Source organism: Embiotoca jacksoni, unplaced genomic scaffold (assembly GCF_022577435.1).
Source record: "Embiotoca jacksoni isolate LCO1_2020_lvr unplaced genomic scaffold, fEmbJac1.0.p SCAF_5, whole genome shotgun sequence".
Lineage (NCBI taxonomy): Eukaryota > Metazoa > Chordata > Actinopteri > Embiotocidae > Embiotoca > Embiotoca jacksoni.
In genome coordinates this window covers 14684281-14700140 of record NW_027185403.1, presented here as the reverse complement: position 1 = coordinate 14700140, position 15860 = coordinate 14684281, and the positions used below count along the sequence as shown (strand labels likewise).

Sequence of the window (15860 nt, the reverse complement as noted above, 5' to 3'; positions counted from 1 at the left end):
CTCTAGCACCACAACAGAGTTAACATGAGTGGTTTTATGTACAATGCCTCAACAGTTATTAGATTGATTGGCATACAATTTGGTTCAGACAATTTTGGTGCCCACTGGATGAGTGGTTTAGGGAAGGTGCTATGTGAACATGTTCTTAATTAACACTCTCTTTATGAAGCAAAAATAAAACAAGTAAAGAAACAACTTGATAAAAATGAATTGTATTCTAGCAGTGTAATGTGTTGATTGTTTGGCTCACCGCTTTGATCCAAACTGTAATAAATAAATAACATCTGGTTGGATTTTTATTAAATTTTATAGCTACACTATTGGGTTCATATTTTTTCATATTTGAGTTTAATGTCTCATTGGTATGATATAGACAATTACATTTGCACACATGTCCCCTGACTTTTCCTCCAGTTCCATCATCAGGCCAGAAGTTTAGTTTGTCCTTGTAGTTTGGTTTAGGAACAATACACTTGCAAAACTAATGGCATTATCAGCAGCCTGAGTTGTACTTTCAGTCCTGTGCTAATTAGCAAATGTTTGCATGCTAAACCGTGCTGGTGACCGTGGTAAACACATCATATAACATTATATCATATAACATTATATTCTAGGCTCACATGCTCACATGAGCATTTTACTCAAAGGACCACTGTCCTGGAGAACGGTACTGAATTATTAATTCAGTTATGGTGTATGATTATTTTACAGTGAGTAGCAAGTATCTTAGGCTATATTTTGACTTGTTTATATCCGTTTTTCAACAAAAAGAGACACTTTTGGGTTATTACAAAGACTCTCTTTAAAATAGGTCTTATTGAACTAAATAAAAAGCTTTGAACATAACATTTGTACATGTGACGGTTTTTCAAATATATTTCCCCGTTTATCTCCATCCTAAATGTCCCATTCACTGGCAAATGTTTTCTATCACAGTGAAGATGTGTAGTGCTGTGCTTTTGTTTCCAGGCAAATGTCTGATTATGAATGAAGCCAGTGGACACAAGAGAACACCATCCTTTGTGTGATGCCCTTTAATTACGAGGGTAGGCTGGAGGGTGTGGGGGGCTTTATTGGGAAGAGCTCATTAGGGCATGAATCTGCCAGACATCGGTCCACTGATTGGTTCTGATGAGACACATTTCAGAAAAGCCCTTGGTCAGGTCAGGTTTTCTCAATGGAAGCAAACAGATGACAGTTGTTGCCATGACAACACAAGCACCCATCAGACAAAAGGGCCGTTCAGGCCGCTTCTGTGGTTCTGGTATGGACACTGCTCATCCAGTATGGCACAATGCCATGTAATCCTGGTAGGGCTGGCCAGTCAAAGATGGGTAGAGGACTTCGGTGTATGGACGCTATTTCTCATTACTACCTAACCACGGCCATAATGGAGCCATATGTGAGAGCAACTATTTGATATATAGTTTTGCAAAGTTTTTTTTGTGGGTTTTTTTATGTAACTTTTTCCAATTTGTATTTTTCTTTCAGGGAACAAACAGGGTGGGGTTTAGATGCTGTGTTGTTGACTGTGTGTCTTGCACGTTAATCATTTATGTTTACAGCTATGAGACGATAATCACAGGGAGAAGCAGGGGCTAAAGGTCTCATCCAGACATCAGTCAAGGAGAAGCTCTTTGTGTCACATCATCTGGTAAGTCTGACTGCTGCATTTTCAATTATATTTACCTTTTTAAAGTTTTAGTGTAGAAAAAAAAAGACAACTTCCATTCTTCTTCTCAATATACTGTATGTGTACTTTAATTTGTTGATAACGAACCGATGGGAAATTAAACAAATCTGCCACTATCTTGAAGCGGATGTGGTAAAATAGCATGTGATGCAACTGTATAATAGAATCATAGTCCTTCCTTGTCTTTTGATAGTTGTATAACAAAATGGATCAGTTCCGAAAGCAAGAATATTCTGAAGATACATAACTTTATAATAAATGTATTGTCTTTTTTATTTAAACTATCCTGATTATTGTTCATGGCGCCCAAAACATGAAACAAGATTATAAATGAAAAAATATATAATCCCTCGCGCTTTTATTTGTTTGGTCTTCATGCTGATTTCCAAGTGTAAAAAGTGATAAATCCTTCATGAGCGATAAATGGCCTAAATAATTCACACAAAAACTCATTCCCATAAACTCTGAGTTAATAATAGAGGACAATTCATCAAATAAAGCTTTATTTATAATGTCTCCAATATCAGGTGGGGAAATTGACAACCTGATTTTAGCTTGTTAAAATTCCACTTCAGTTCAGTTCACTTAATTTATTTCATGTAAAGTTACCTTAAACATAATATAAAGGTGTGAAAGGGGTTTCTCAAATATAAAAGAAAGAACTTCTGTTCTTTAGGGAATTTACGAGAACTGAAAAAAAGGCCTCCACACTCATGTTCATATTGTTCTGTGAAAATTATTGCTTACATTGGAAAACATGATATAAACATACTTTCCAATTTAATTTTATGTAACATGTTTGGTCTGTAATTGCTGCTTTTCCTCAATATAATCTGTCTTAAAGACTAACGCTGTTCTGTTCTCTCTGTAAACGGAAGTTTGCAGGTGTTTCACCACCTGCTCTGCAGCTATTAACTTGGGTGTGGCCAATAGTGCAATTTGCTGTTAAATATCAACCCATATAAATCAGAGTGGGAGCTGTTTTCTGCCCTGTATTATTCACTAACTTCCAAATTTTTATTTCACTATTCAACTCTCTGCTGAATATACTAATAACGTCAAATGATGGTGTTTTATCAAAAGAAATAATATGTTCTCTGAAGTTAAAAACTTAGTCTTCAGCCTCAGCTGGACTTTGTGGCTCGTGCTAACAAATGTTAACATGCTAAACATGCTGAACATTGTACCTGCTAAACATCAGCACGTTACTATTGTCAGTATTAGCATGCTAATGTGAGCTTTCACCTAAAGCACTGCTTTGTGTGATACAGCCTCAGATCAGCTGCTGTGTTTGTAGACTCTCGGTTTTGTTGCTGGATAAATATCTTGAATGAATACTCAGTTACTAAAATACTGTAGTGTCCAATTAATTCTGATGATTACTTGAGAATACATTGTTTTATTTCTTATAAAATGTTTCCATCCTTTCAATTTGCAGTCATGGAGGCGATCACAGGGAGTATACTACTGTTGTGCCTTATCAGCTTAACTCACGGTGCGTATCCAGTTGATCTTATTGCATTTATTTCATTGTCTTTCAAACACCGCTCATCATTCAAATACTGTGTGTTTCTACAGCAAATACCAGTCCTGAGATCATTACTCCTATGTATAGCGTGTGTGAGGACATCCCCATCGGTAAATATGTGTTTGAAATATAGAAAGCTGATTTTATTTAATCTTTGTGATATTATGCCTCAACAAGTTCTTACATGTTCCACTGGTGTTGTTTTAATAGACGGTGAGGCATTTACTATTAGAGCATCAGACCCAGACGGTGACCCACTGATTTACTCTCTTCTTGGGCCCAATCCTCCATACTTCACAGTTGAAAGAGACACTGGTAGAGTCATAGTCAAAGTGAAACTGGACAGAGAGGTATGGTGTGATAAGAAGTAGAGACCCTTCACTTGGAAATAAGCTCATTTTGATTAAGCATGTGTTTGTGTTTTTGTCCATTTATCCATCTAGACTGAAGATATAATTAAGCTCCGTGTGAATGTCTCAGATGGTCCCAATTTTGTAAGTAACATTTAAGTTTGTGTTCGTGATCTATTTTGTATAAGTGTGTTCATCACATTCATTGAGTGCATCATGTCTTTCAGGTAGATGCAAAACTCACTATAATATTAACTGATACCAACGACAACACACCCATATTTGGGGAGCCTTCATATGACTATGAAGTCCGAGAAGTAAGTTTTATCAGTCTCTATATATTATGCTGTTGGCATATGTCATGCCAATTTAACCTGGTATGTACCATCAGTGTGAGAGGAAATAATTAATTTGTCAATCGATTATGATGTAAAAATGAGACATTTCTGTGTTTGTTTGTCTGACTCTTTTCCCCTTTGCTTTTCTGCCTGTCCTCTTCATAAGAATACCATTGTAGGTACAGCTCTGTTCAGGGTGGCTGCTACTGATGCTGATATAGGAAATGCTGGTTCTGTTAGATACAGCATTGAGGAAGTAAGCCTCTATTGTAAAATACACAATTCAATAATATTATATTCTGATGTTCCACAACCTGTAAATCATCATTTGCACGTTTTTTCTAGGTAACTCCAAATGATGGATTTAATCCGTTTAGCATCTCACCATTAACTGGTGAAGTAAAATTAAATGGACGTCTGAATTATACCTCGCTGAGTACTTTCTATCGCCTGAAGATTAATGCAGCTGTAAGTATAATGTTTGAAGTGTCACATGTTTTTCCCATGTATATAACACTGATAATAATTAGGTCAAAATGTAAATAGTATCAAAGTATCTCTTAAAAATGAAAGATGTCTTAATCAACTATGCAAATGACCCTTTTCACAATCTCCTGGTTCCTCAAATCGTCAAAGGGAAATTGTCTTACTTGGTTTCTTGCTGAGATTTAGATTAGAAGATAAAAAAATTTCCATGCTGTAAATATTACGCTCTCGTTATCTTAAATTAGCAGTCTGAAATCAATGGGGAAACAGCTAGCCTGGCTCCATCCAAAGTCTATTGTCATGTGGTTACAAGAAGATTCCAGGAGGTCGCTGCTCCTGGCCAAGAAAATAGAGCCACACATAAACCCACCAGATGTGGTTTCATTGGTAGGGTATCAAATTAAATATACAGTTTTTGGGAGCCTTAGGGGCATGTTAAGGAATTTACCTTTAGACAGCTCCTTTTTTTTTTTTTTTTTTTTTTACCAGAACAGGTGGTTTCCCTCTGTTTCCTATCTTTAAGCTAAGCTATGCTAGCCATGTCCACGCTGCAGTTTAATACTAAATGGATTGAGTGATCTCATTTTTCTTATCTAGGTCTCAGCAAGAAATTCATTAGACATATTTCTCAAAATGTAGGAATATTCCTTTTTACGGTGTGGTTTTCTTAAACAAACTTGCATTCATGATTAAATAATACTACTAATTTAACATAATAGTAGACTGGGACACCCTGTGAATTATACAGCTTTATTTTAATCTGGTAAGCAATTAATTCAGTTGTTTTAACCCATAGAGCCCATGCACATAAAACCCTAAATCTAAAAAGTAAAAAAAAAAGGCTTTAGGATGTAAAATTAGGGGGTTCTGTTCCTTTTGAATGTAAAAAAAAAGAAAAGAGAATTGATCAATTTAATACCCATTCTGTAACTGATGTAATACAGAACATTTTCAAATGCTTGATTTATAGGCCTAAATATTGCTCATTGTCATTGTTATTTTTTCCCCAATTATGTACTCCTTTCATATGGAAAATGCGTTGTTTTTCTGTGCTTTGTCATTTAATCATACTGTCAAAACCGATTTATCAATTTACTGTTTTTTTTTTACAAACTCTCTCTTTATTTCAGTTAATTTGAATTTAAATGTCAAGTTAATCATAATCATCTATTATCTTATAATTTATCTATATTAGTCAATGATAATCAAAATCTTTTCCAGTTTATAATATTATGGAATAAAAACCTAAATGACTTTGTATGTGTCTTAACAGGATGGGGGAGGAAGGTGTCATTTTGATGAAGTAAAGGTCTTCTCAAAGTCAGTCTTTTCCTTCATTACGGTTGTGGACGTCCCAGATCTCGACCCACAGTTTATCGGCATTCCCTACGTAGGGAGAGTTGAAGAAAATTCCCGTTTGGTGAGTTCATACTTTATGCAGAGAGAATGAAAAAGGAATTAAGGTCTTACTGTCAATAAGATACATGACCCAGAGTATTTAACCATGCAGGTAAAAATAAATATGTGAAAAGTCCGCTGTGAAATCGACAGGCGGTGAACCTGCTTTGAGTCGCCATATTGTTATGTTTCTGCCTTCAAAAAGTCTCTTTTTTTCCTTTGCCAGGACCAGTTTGTGTTCAGAGTGACGGCCCTTGACCAGGACACAGGAGTCAATGATAACATGATCTATAGCATTGAAGGTGAGACACAATAACTTGATTTAGAACAAGTCATTGTTGCCTGTGAGCGGATAATTAAAAACTTTTTTTTCTTCACATTATTTTTACAGATTCCACAGCAGATGGCCTGTTTACAATCTCAGAAAATGACGGTGTCATAACTGTGTTATCAGCAATTGACAGAGAAGTTATCGGTGATACTGTAACCCTGACTGTAAAGGTACAACTTACTTTAATATCAATGTCCTTCTCTCTGTGTAATGTTACTTTTTCTTACATTTTATCTGTTGAATCTTATATTTTATTTGTAATATCTTTCATAATATTTTATAACAGGTATGATGTCAGGCATGTTCTCAGGCACAGAATGCTATATCAACACCTGGCCTAAGAAATTACAATAAAGTTACCTATTATAGTAGTACTAGTAATTTGTGAATATTTCCTCCGCGACTTAGTTTTACTGTGCCAAAATTTGGTTATTTGACAGTTTCCGTCCCTATATTTTTAGTTTTAACACTGAAGTATCAGGATCGAAAGGAGCAATTCAACATTTTTGCAAAGAGTAAAATAATAAGAGCAATAGCACTCTGCCGTGTACATGGAATGTGAAGCAGGAGCCAGCAGGTGAACAGCTTAGCTTTGCATGAAGACTGGGAGCAGGAGGAAACTGTTAGCCTGACCCTGTCCAAGACTCTGACAACCTCACAATACACAACTCCTTGTAAAATCCAAACAGAAAGCTGCTTTTACATTTCAAACAAACATGATTTACCATGATAATAAAGTAGTCTTGGTAGGCAGATTTTCTAATCTAACTCTTGGCAATAAAGATGTTAAAAGTATAGTTTTATTGAACTGCTCATTGCTCTTTCAGCCCATTCAGATCAAAACAAAGCTCCAGCTGATCAATCAACAGCTGTAGCAGCAAAACGATGTTGGATAGTAGTAGTAGTAGTAGTAGTAGTAGCAGTAGTAGTATTTCAAAGGCATTTTCAGTCTCCTCGAGGAACACCTTTAAGAGACAGGAGGGACAGGCTCCTGCTGTTTGTTTTACTGGTGGAGTAGGTTGTAAGCAAAAGGGGAGAATGAGCAGAGGGTCACTGGACACAGAGCAGGCGCTGTCACGGGGGAATCCGAGTGAGGTTGAGCGTGTGGGGGATGTCTTGATGATGGGAGGAAAGGAAGAGAGGAAACAGAAAAGCAAAATGAAGCATGATTTTACTTAGTTATGTGTTGATGTTTATTTTCACTCCGAAAACATGAAAACATGTCGAGAAAAAAAACATCTAAAAGAAGATGATGTCATAATGGTATACAAGTAGTGGACAAAACTCTGTAATCAGGATATCATACGCATGTAGGGTGTGCAATGTAATATACAAAACAAAGACGTCCCACAAATTTGAAACAACCTCTAAAATGAATGTGAATATCAAGTCTTGAGAATCTATTCAATTGAGAATCGTAATTTTTTGAAAAATGTTTAGACACTAAGATTATTATACTGTGTTCTGTTTTAGGCCACTGAGTCTAAAACAAACACCCAGGGAATCCATGCCAGCACCACTGCAAGTGTACTGATCAACATCCTTGATATGAATGACAGCGAGCCGAAGTTTTACAAGTGTGTAGGCACAGGAGACGAGCTCCCCTGTGAGACGGCAAGTCACTTCACAGGAGAAGTCCTTGAGCACTCGTTGGGGTCTATTCCCATCAACATGACGGTCAAAGATCTAGACAAGGTAAGAATAAAAGAAGAATTTCATCAACTAAAAGATTAGCTTTTCCTGTAATGCATGTGGAAATGAGTGCTAAGTGAATACGTTGCTCTGGGATTTCACAGATTTCCCAAACCGATCTAATCCTGGAGGGAGAATACAGGGATGTGTTTTCTGTGCAACCTGATTTCACTATGTCAGACAGCATTGTTCAGCTCCTCGTCAAAAAGCCCCAAACACTAGATTTTGAAGAAAGGCAGCAGATGGTTCTACAGGTAAAACTTAAAAAATAAAAAATAAAAAAAAAATGAAAACAAGCTATGTGTAATAACATAGTTTCAAAAAAATAAATAAATCATTTGTTATAACTTTTATATCTCTTTCCCTGTGTAATGTGTTTCCTTTGCATGTGTCATGGTGAAGGTGATCGCCATAGATAGGGAAAAAACCAGCTTCCGCTCCACAGCTACAGTTACTATAACCATAAAGGATACCAATGACAACAGTCCCACGTTCCAGGAGGACACGTATAAATTGACGGTGACTGAGCACTCTGCTGTTGGGACAGAAGTGGCCAAGATTACTGTAAGTCCTTAACCATCTGGATTCGTAGTCAGTTTGAGCTTCATTGTAAGAAAGCCTTGACAGGGACTCCATGTGTTTTTTCTCTCCAGGCAGAGGATCCTGACACAATGGATCAAGGCAACATCACCTACAGACTTCTTCCTGACAGCATGTGTGTCTACACTTGAACCAATTTCAATTTACTTGAATGCAGCCACTGTTGTGCTACCTCGTGCACACAACACCACTGAACAATGTGTACTTGTGTTTCAGACTGCCGTATTTCAACGTGGAGCCACATACGGGCACAGTGTATGTGAATAATGCTACTCTGTTGGATCGCGAGCTCAGATCTCTGTATTTAGCGACTCTGCAGGCCAGAGACACAGATGGCAAGCCCGGCACCACAGTCCTGGAGATCACTTTGACTGACATCAATGACCAGCGTCCGGTCATCAACAGAGACTCTTATCTGGAGTTTGTTGAAGAGGGTGGAAAGCTTGAAGTCATTATATTGGTAAGTGGGAAAGAACAATAAGAGAGCAGTGAGTATTACAATCTCATACTGAAGGTGTTGATACAGTATTTAACAGGATTACTGACTACCACGGCTTCTTGTTCAAGGAATAATTCACACATCAGCTGCTGATTCTTATTTTTTTGTTTAGGTCAGCTGACTGTGCAGTTGGCTCACTTTCTTGAAGGCATCACTGTTCAAATATGCCTCATGACTTAAAACAACAAGTCAATATAGTCAAGTCCAAGAACTTGACTGTGCTGTACAGACTCTCTATCTAAACTCCTTACAGCACATTGGAAATGCTGACTTTAGGCCAAATTTATCAACTAACATCAGAGGCTGCTGCTGTCGTGGATGAATTCCTGTCAAAAATCACATGAAAAGACTTCCCAAAGGCTTTTCATATCATAAATAGAGGCACATTAATGTTCATACGTAGTTCACATGTTGGAGTACTCTCAGGTGTACACATACTTTTGACAATGCATACTTGCAATATGAAGTAAGAAATCCAGCTTCTTAACAGTTTTCTTTTAATGTTTATTTCTTTGGACAGGCTACTGATGCCGATGAACCCAATACAGAAAACAGCCAAATTGTGTTTGGAATCGTACCAGGCAATCACAGTAATAACTTCACCATCAACCCAAACACCGGCGTGTTAACAAACAATGGTGAACTGGATCTTGAGGCCTTGGATCCAAAGCTAAATGGGAGGATCCAGCTCAATGTATCGGCCACCGACAAGGGTACTCCTTCACTGTCCACCTTCGTCACAGTCATCGTCAATGTAGAGGTTAGTCTTGTTGCAAATTATTGGTACCATGTTACTGACGATGTGACTCCTGGTGAAGAAGATAACTGCCAATCTTTCCCTGTGATGTGTCTCAGGATGTCAATGACAACACACCCCAATTTAAAGCCCCTTCATACAAGTTCGCTGTGAAAGAAGGAGTAAAAGGCAAGTATTTCCCTTCGCAACGCTTTCAACTGTTTATAACTGTGTGTCAGGGTTGTAATTTCCTTTTCTCATTCATTCAGGTGCGTTTGTGGGATCCGTTCAGGCTGAAGATTTGGACCAAACGACCGACTTTAACCGCATTTCTTTCAGCATCATTAGCGGAAGTTTCGGCAGCTTCATCATTCGAACCTTCGCAGTGGAAAACGGTTACAGGGGGAACATCACCGTGGACCCGGACAATGAGCTGGACTACGAGAGCGCTCGCAAAAAGTTCAAACTGCAGATAGAGGCGACAGATCTGGAGCAGAAGAAGGTCGTGATGATGGTGGATGTGGACGTGCTGGACGTAAATGATGAGAGGCCAGAGTTTCTGCCAGCAGAGCCTGTGATAGTGAAGGAGAACACCACCATCAGCGAGCCCATCAGGAGATTCACAGCGGAAGACAAAGATGGGAACCATTCGCTGGTCTACGAGCTGGAGTCCGTCAGCTGCAGGTGTAACAACTCCTTCACACCCTGCAGCTGGTTTGTCCTCGATCCTACTGGAGATGTTCGAGTCAACCTGTCGCACACAGTGGATTATGAACAATGTGACCAGGCGGTGGTGAAGGCTATGGTGGTGGACGTGTACACAGAGCAAGGGGAGAGCAGCAGTGCCACAACAGGTCAACTCGGAGCTGTATTTGAAGCTTGTTTTTACTCAATGTTCCCATGCTGTCATAATTTGTAAATACAGACCTATGAACACACATATCACACACAAGTTGGTTCACTGTGTTTGTCTTCTGAACTTTTCAGGAGAAATGGTGATCAACATTGAAGACATCAACGACAACACACCTCAATTCATTTTCTCAGATTCTGTCTTTGGTGAGTGTAAATCTGAATAATTGTATGTAACTTTTATTTTAACTTTTCTTTTAAATGTGACCTCTTCAACACAAGAGAAACACATTAATTGCATATTGTTATTGTTTGCATATGCATATTCTTTTACTGGACCTTTCAGCTGCATCACAAGGTCCTCTTAGACGAACAGTTTGTTCTCTTCACACACAGTATGAGTTCACTAGCTGTTATGATTTCATCCCCTGCACTTTTAGCTTGGTGATGCATCTGAGAGGATTATTTTATGTAGCTTTAGTATCTATAAGTTTATAACAGACATTAGGAGCAATGTTGTCAATGAAAAAAGTAAAAAAAACTATTATTATTAATGTTGTTTTATATAACCGATTAGAGGACTGACTAAAGAAACAACCCATAGTGACTGCTGACCTGAAGGGATATTGTCCTGCTCAGCAACATCAAATCATTTAAACCTATAAACTTTTATTTTTCTATTCAACAGGTGTAAAAATGGCAATTTATATATTTGGGGCAGAATTCGTCACTTTGTAAATCAAAGTTGAGATGTCAGTCTATGATTTTACAAGTTATTTCTCTTCTTTGTACTTTAGTTATGGTGTCAGAAAGTGCCAGCAAAGGGACATCAATCGCAGGCGTCACTGTGAGTATGAATGAAAAACAAATAAGCCACTTGATTTCAGATTTTGAATGTGATATGTGACATGAAGTCCTGAAAGTCTTGTTCATAATTTATTTCTTTTTTTTCAACATATTTTATTGGTGGAAATGCACAATGTGACATACAAGAATCAAAGAACAAATGTTTCCATTTTTTGTGTTAGACAGTTTACAATGGTAAAGAAGAAAATGACAGAAAAGTTAAGCAAACAAAGATAAAAAAGCGTAACAAAAACAAAACAAGAACAAAACAAAACAAAGCAAAAACAAAAGCAAACAACAACAAACAAATTAAATCAAAACACCCACCCACAAATCCACCCACACATATGGCCTTCACGTTCAATTACATAAAGTTTTATAGTACAGTATTGTTATTGTAAAACTATAGTTAAGTAGTTAAATGGATTTACAGTTAATCAGACAGATAAGGGAAGAACAGAGGACCAGATAAATCAGTGCAAGTTACCAGACGTGTCTCAGTCAGTGGGCAACACTGATAGATTGTGAAAATATGAAATGAAAGGTTGCTATTTCTTATTCAGCCTCTCAGTGCATATTTAATATTTTCAAGCCTTAAGAAATACATCACGTCCTTAAGCCAGGCAGACTGAGATGGTGAATTTGGAGATTTCCAAGCAAGAACTACACTACGACACGCTAGAAGAGTGGTAAAGGCAATAATATCCTTCTCTTTGGTACCATATAGGATGGGTTTGGCTGGGATTGCAAAGATTGCCAGAAGAGGGCACAATTGTACCTTGATCCCTAAAACTATAGTTAAAATATCAAAAACATAGCACCAGAAATCTTCAAAATGTATGTAGTAAATCTGCTTGAGGATAATTACAACGGTTGCATCTTGGGTCATGACCTGGGAATATTTTAGCTAATCTGCTCTTACTAAAGTGCATCCTATGGACCACTTTAAACTGAATAAGACCAAGTCTGGCACAAGACGTAGATGTGTTCACCCTATTCAGTGCACCTACCCACCAATTCTCTGTCAAGTTCATCTTCAACTCACTTTCCCATTTAGTTATAATTGCAGAAAAGATATCAATTGTAGTTATAATCTGATTGTAAACTTTAGAGATCAGTCCCTTCTGAGTTAGATGCGTATCCAGTAGGCTTTCCCAAAGTGTTTTGCATGGGAGGTTAGGGTATGAAGGGAACTGTTTCACCACAAAGTGGCAGAACTGAAAGTATCTGAAGAGATTTGAACGGTCCAGGTCACATCTCTTACAGAGAGAGTTGAAGCTAGAGAAGTAGTCACTGTCATAGAGATCCCTGAAACACTTCAGTCCTCTTCTTTTCCACTGTGAGAAGGTTTTGTCTACTACAGAAGGTGGGAATAAATGATTATTACTAATCGGACCCAGAGAAGAAGCTGTTCATAATTTTGTCCTGCTGCTCTCAGGGTATCGATCTGGACTCTGGAATACACAAGCAGATTGAGTTCACAGTGGAAGCCGTCCATTTTCAAGACATGAGCGATCAAATAAGTAACAAGACGAAACTGTTTGAGGCCATCACCACGCAGCAAAAGGACCTTTATGTTGGGATTATTCAGTGAGTATAATTTTACAGCCATACCTCATTCTGCTTTAAACATGTGTTTTCCTCACAAGTTTTGGTGTTTACTGTTGCACTCATGGGTTTAAATAGACTTCTGAACTGAAAAATCAAATAAACAGCTAACAATGTGGATGCAAAACAACCATAGAGAGACTCAAAACTACTAGAATGAGACATACAATGTGTCTCTATCAGTCTGGGTGTCTTGACAAATTATACACAGTATGTCTGTCATGATCTGTCTAAAGCTGAACTCATAATATCTTCAACTTTCCATAGATCTACCGAAAAGCTCGATATTAGTCTGAAAGGGAAGTATTTGGTTACAATAAATGCAGCTGATACCGGTGGCCTCTCCTCCAGCACCGTACTGGACGTGAGTGATGTGTTTTCACGATAAAATATCACCTGTGACATAAACACCAGAGATATGATAAGAACTTACAGCCTATGTAAATGCTTCTGTTCTTTTCATCTTGCAGATTTTTACCGTGGATGAATCCTTCAGAGTTGAACTTGAATTTAGATTTACAGCTGACGAGATTGAAAGAAAGCGTGCTGAGATCATCAGGTGTGTTTGCTGTACTGTGTTTTAGTAAAGTTTGCATTTGGCAACTGAGAATTGAAGCATCTTCTAATTTTCATATTAAATCTGTTCTTTTTCTTATTGGATTTTTTCCAGACTGCTTACTATTGCCACCAGAGCTTATGTTGAAGTTATTGGAATCAGGTCTAGCAGCAGTGCAACATCCAGGCAAGTTACTTTTCACATCACCTCTAACCTCACATTAAAATATATTGTGCCTGTGAATACAGCACATACATGATTGTCAACTGTTCACTTCAACTGTTCATCTTTAGACATACTCTTGTTCACCAGGTGGCGCCAGTGCACCTGTAAAAAATAATATTGTGGAAGATCATCATAGTATTAGCACAACCACAGGAGTTTGATTTCAGATTTTAAATAGATAAAGTTTAAATGTTTAAGCTAAAGTGTGAGTTTCTTTGTATTTTTCTCTCAGGGCTGCAGAAAATAGTTTCATGGTGACATATTTTGTCTACACCAATGGGACAGCTCTTTCCCGTGGTGAAGTGGAAAAGATTCTCACTGAATCTAAAGAATCTGTTCAACTGGTAGACCTCGGCCTCCAGAACATTGTGAGCACAACCAGTTTTTGAGTTTTACTTTCTGAGAGCATGGGGCTTTTTTCTGTCATGTTATAGTGAATTATTTCCTGTTTCCTAAGTGGAAAATCAAATAAATCAAAACATCAACAGAGCATCCAAACAATAAGAATTATTTTCTAAATAAGGAATTAGACCTTTATTTGATTGTTTGTTTTACTTTGATATGAAAACAGTACAAAACACACATGCAACCAAAGCCTTGTCAAATGTGACCGGTCAATACTACCAAAATTGCACACAGATTCTAAATTCATATGCAGATATCTGCTTACAGAGATTAGCTCTGACAGCATAAAGACCTACAAACAACAATGTACTTGAAACAGATTTCTTACTTCTGCTTCAGCTGATAGGTGATATTGTGAATGACCAAGAAATAGACCCTTTGAAGTTCGCCCTCATGGGGATGGTGGGAGGCCTCGTCGTCGTGCTGGCTGTCCTCACCACCTCACTGTTGTGCACTCGCAGAAGGTAAGAAAAGGACATTTTGAATAAAGTTAGGGACAGGAAGTGTGGCTTTACTGACACCTCAATATCCAAAGTACCAACATCTATGAGAGCTACTGTTTACTAATCAACTTATTTCACACGACAGCTACAATAGGAAGATGAAGGCAGCTAAAGCCATGAACTCTGCATCCATGGTGATTTCTGACAACCAGAAAAGTGGTCCTGTGGTACCTGGAACCAACAAGTACACCATGGAGGGGTGAGGAAACAACAGCATTAATTCATTACGATAAATGAATGTATAAATCATTTGAAATATCACCTTTAACTTTGACTGTGTTTGTCTCCACAGTGCTAATCCTGTACTCAACCTCAACATTGACTCCACCCTGGCCCTGGATTTAGATGAGGACAGCTCCGATGTGGACAAACTCAGGTACAGAAAACCACTCTGTGATGATCTCCGCCATCTTTTGAGAGCAGTTATTTGCTCTTTGACCACAGTTTGACGAGGTGACTCATAGTGACATGGGACTTCGCTCTGCACTCTGTGGCAGTGCTGGTTAATAAACTGGGATGATTTCCAGATGAACATTTTGTCAATGTGTTCACGACAGCATGTTGTGACCGAGTGCTGGCTTTCTGCTCCCAGCAGTACCATATAACCTTTGTTTAAATCAGAAAGACTAATTTGAAAGAGGAAACATCTTTCTGAAATTATTATTTGGATATACAGAGATGATTTGTATGTTTTGTTCTTTTCCACATAAGCCTCAACTCCCTGGACTACAGTGATGACATGATTGCTCCTGAAAAGGGCACAAAATCTAACATGGTGAGTTTTCCATTTTGAAGTCCATCATCACTTGTTCTTATGAATATTAGAATATGGTCTAATTTTAAAACTTGTCTGCTGCACATCAGTACATGATCGAGGAAGAGGAGGAGGATAGCGGGCCACCAGAGTACATCGAGCCTCTGGGTGCAGCACTGGCTCAGCGGGGCCAGATGAGAAACCCCAACACACCTCATGCGGGTTTTACTAACCCTGTGTTTGACACCACAGACCTGTGATGGAAATAATGAAGACAGAGGCACAGAGCAGAGGCCTCAGAGGGACATAATCAGCCAAAACCAAATCAACCAGAATTTACAGTGTTGGATGGAGTCTTTATGTTTTAATAACCTTGTGTTCTGACCAATGGTAATGTATCATTGATGTCCAGCTATGGATTTCACACAAGATTCAAGGCTTATCAAGTGATTAACTACTT

At 38.1% G+C, this 15860-nt stretch overlaps 1 protein-coding gene across 1 annotated transcript; it reads left to right on the top strand.

Moving 5' to 3' along the window:
- The first annotated feature begins 1335 nt into the window (after positions 1-1335).
- Positions 1336-15660, top strand: cdhr2 (cadherin related family member 2). Its single transcript, XM_069170856.1, has 32 exons — positions 1336-1402; positions 1566-1654; positions 3132-3188; positions 3272-3331; positions 3432-3571; positions 3665-3715; positions 3799-3888; positions 4076-4165; positions 4255-4377; positions 5669-5815; positions 6020-6095; positions 6185-6294; positions 7598-7819; positions 7921-8070; positions 8219-8380; positions 8470-8531; positions 8633-8876; positions 9436-9675; positions 9771-9840; positions 9921-10505; positions 10639-10710; positions 11301-11350; positions 12788-12939; positions 13225-13321; positions 13428-13516; positions 13628-13699; positions 13971-14106; positions 14483-14607; positions 14732-14845; positions 14939-15022; positions 15358-15421; positions 15511-15660. The coding sequence occupies exons 3-32, from the start codon at positions 3134-3136 to the stop codon at positions 15658-15660; spliced, it is 3882 nt and encodes a 1293-aa protein (XP_069026957.1). The 5' UTR covers positions 1336-1402; positions 1566-1654; positions 3132-3133.
- Positions 15661-15860: the final 200 nt, after the last annotated feature.

Coding starts and splice junctions, on each gene's coding strand:
- cdhr2 (XM_069170856.1), top strand. CDS start 3,134: ATGGAGGCGATCACAGGGAGTATACTACTGTTGTGCCTTATCAGCTTA. Junction 8,381..8,469: donor CAGAAGTGGCCAAGATTACT/GTAAGTCCTTAA, acceptor TTTTCTCTCCAG/GCAGAGGATCCTGACACAAT. Junction 8,532..8,632: donor AGACTTCTTCCTGACAGCAT/GTGTGTCTACAC, acceptor CTTGTGTTTCAG/ACTGCCGTATTTCAACGTGG.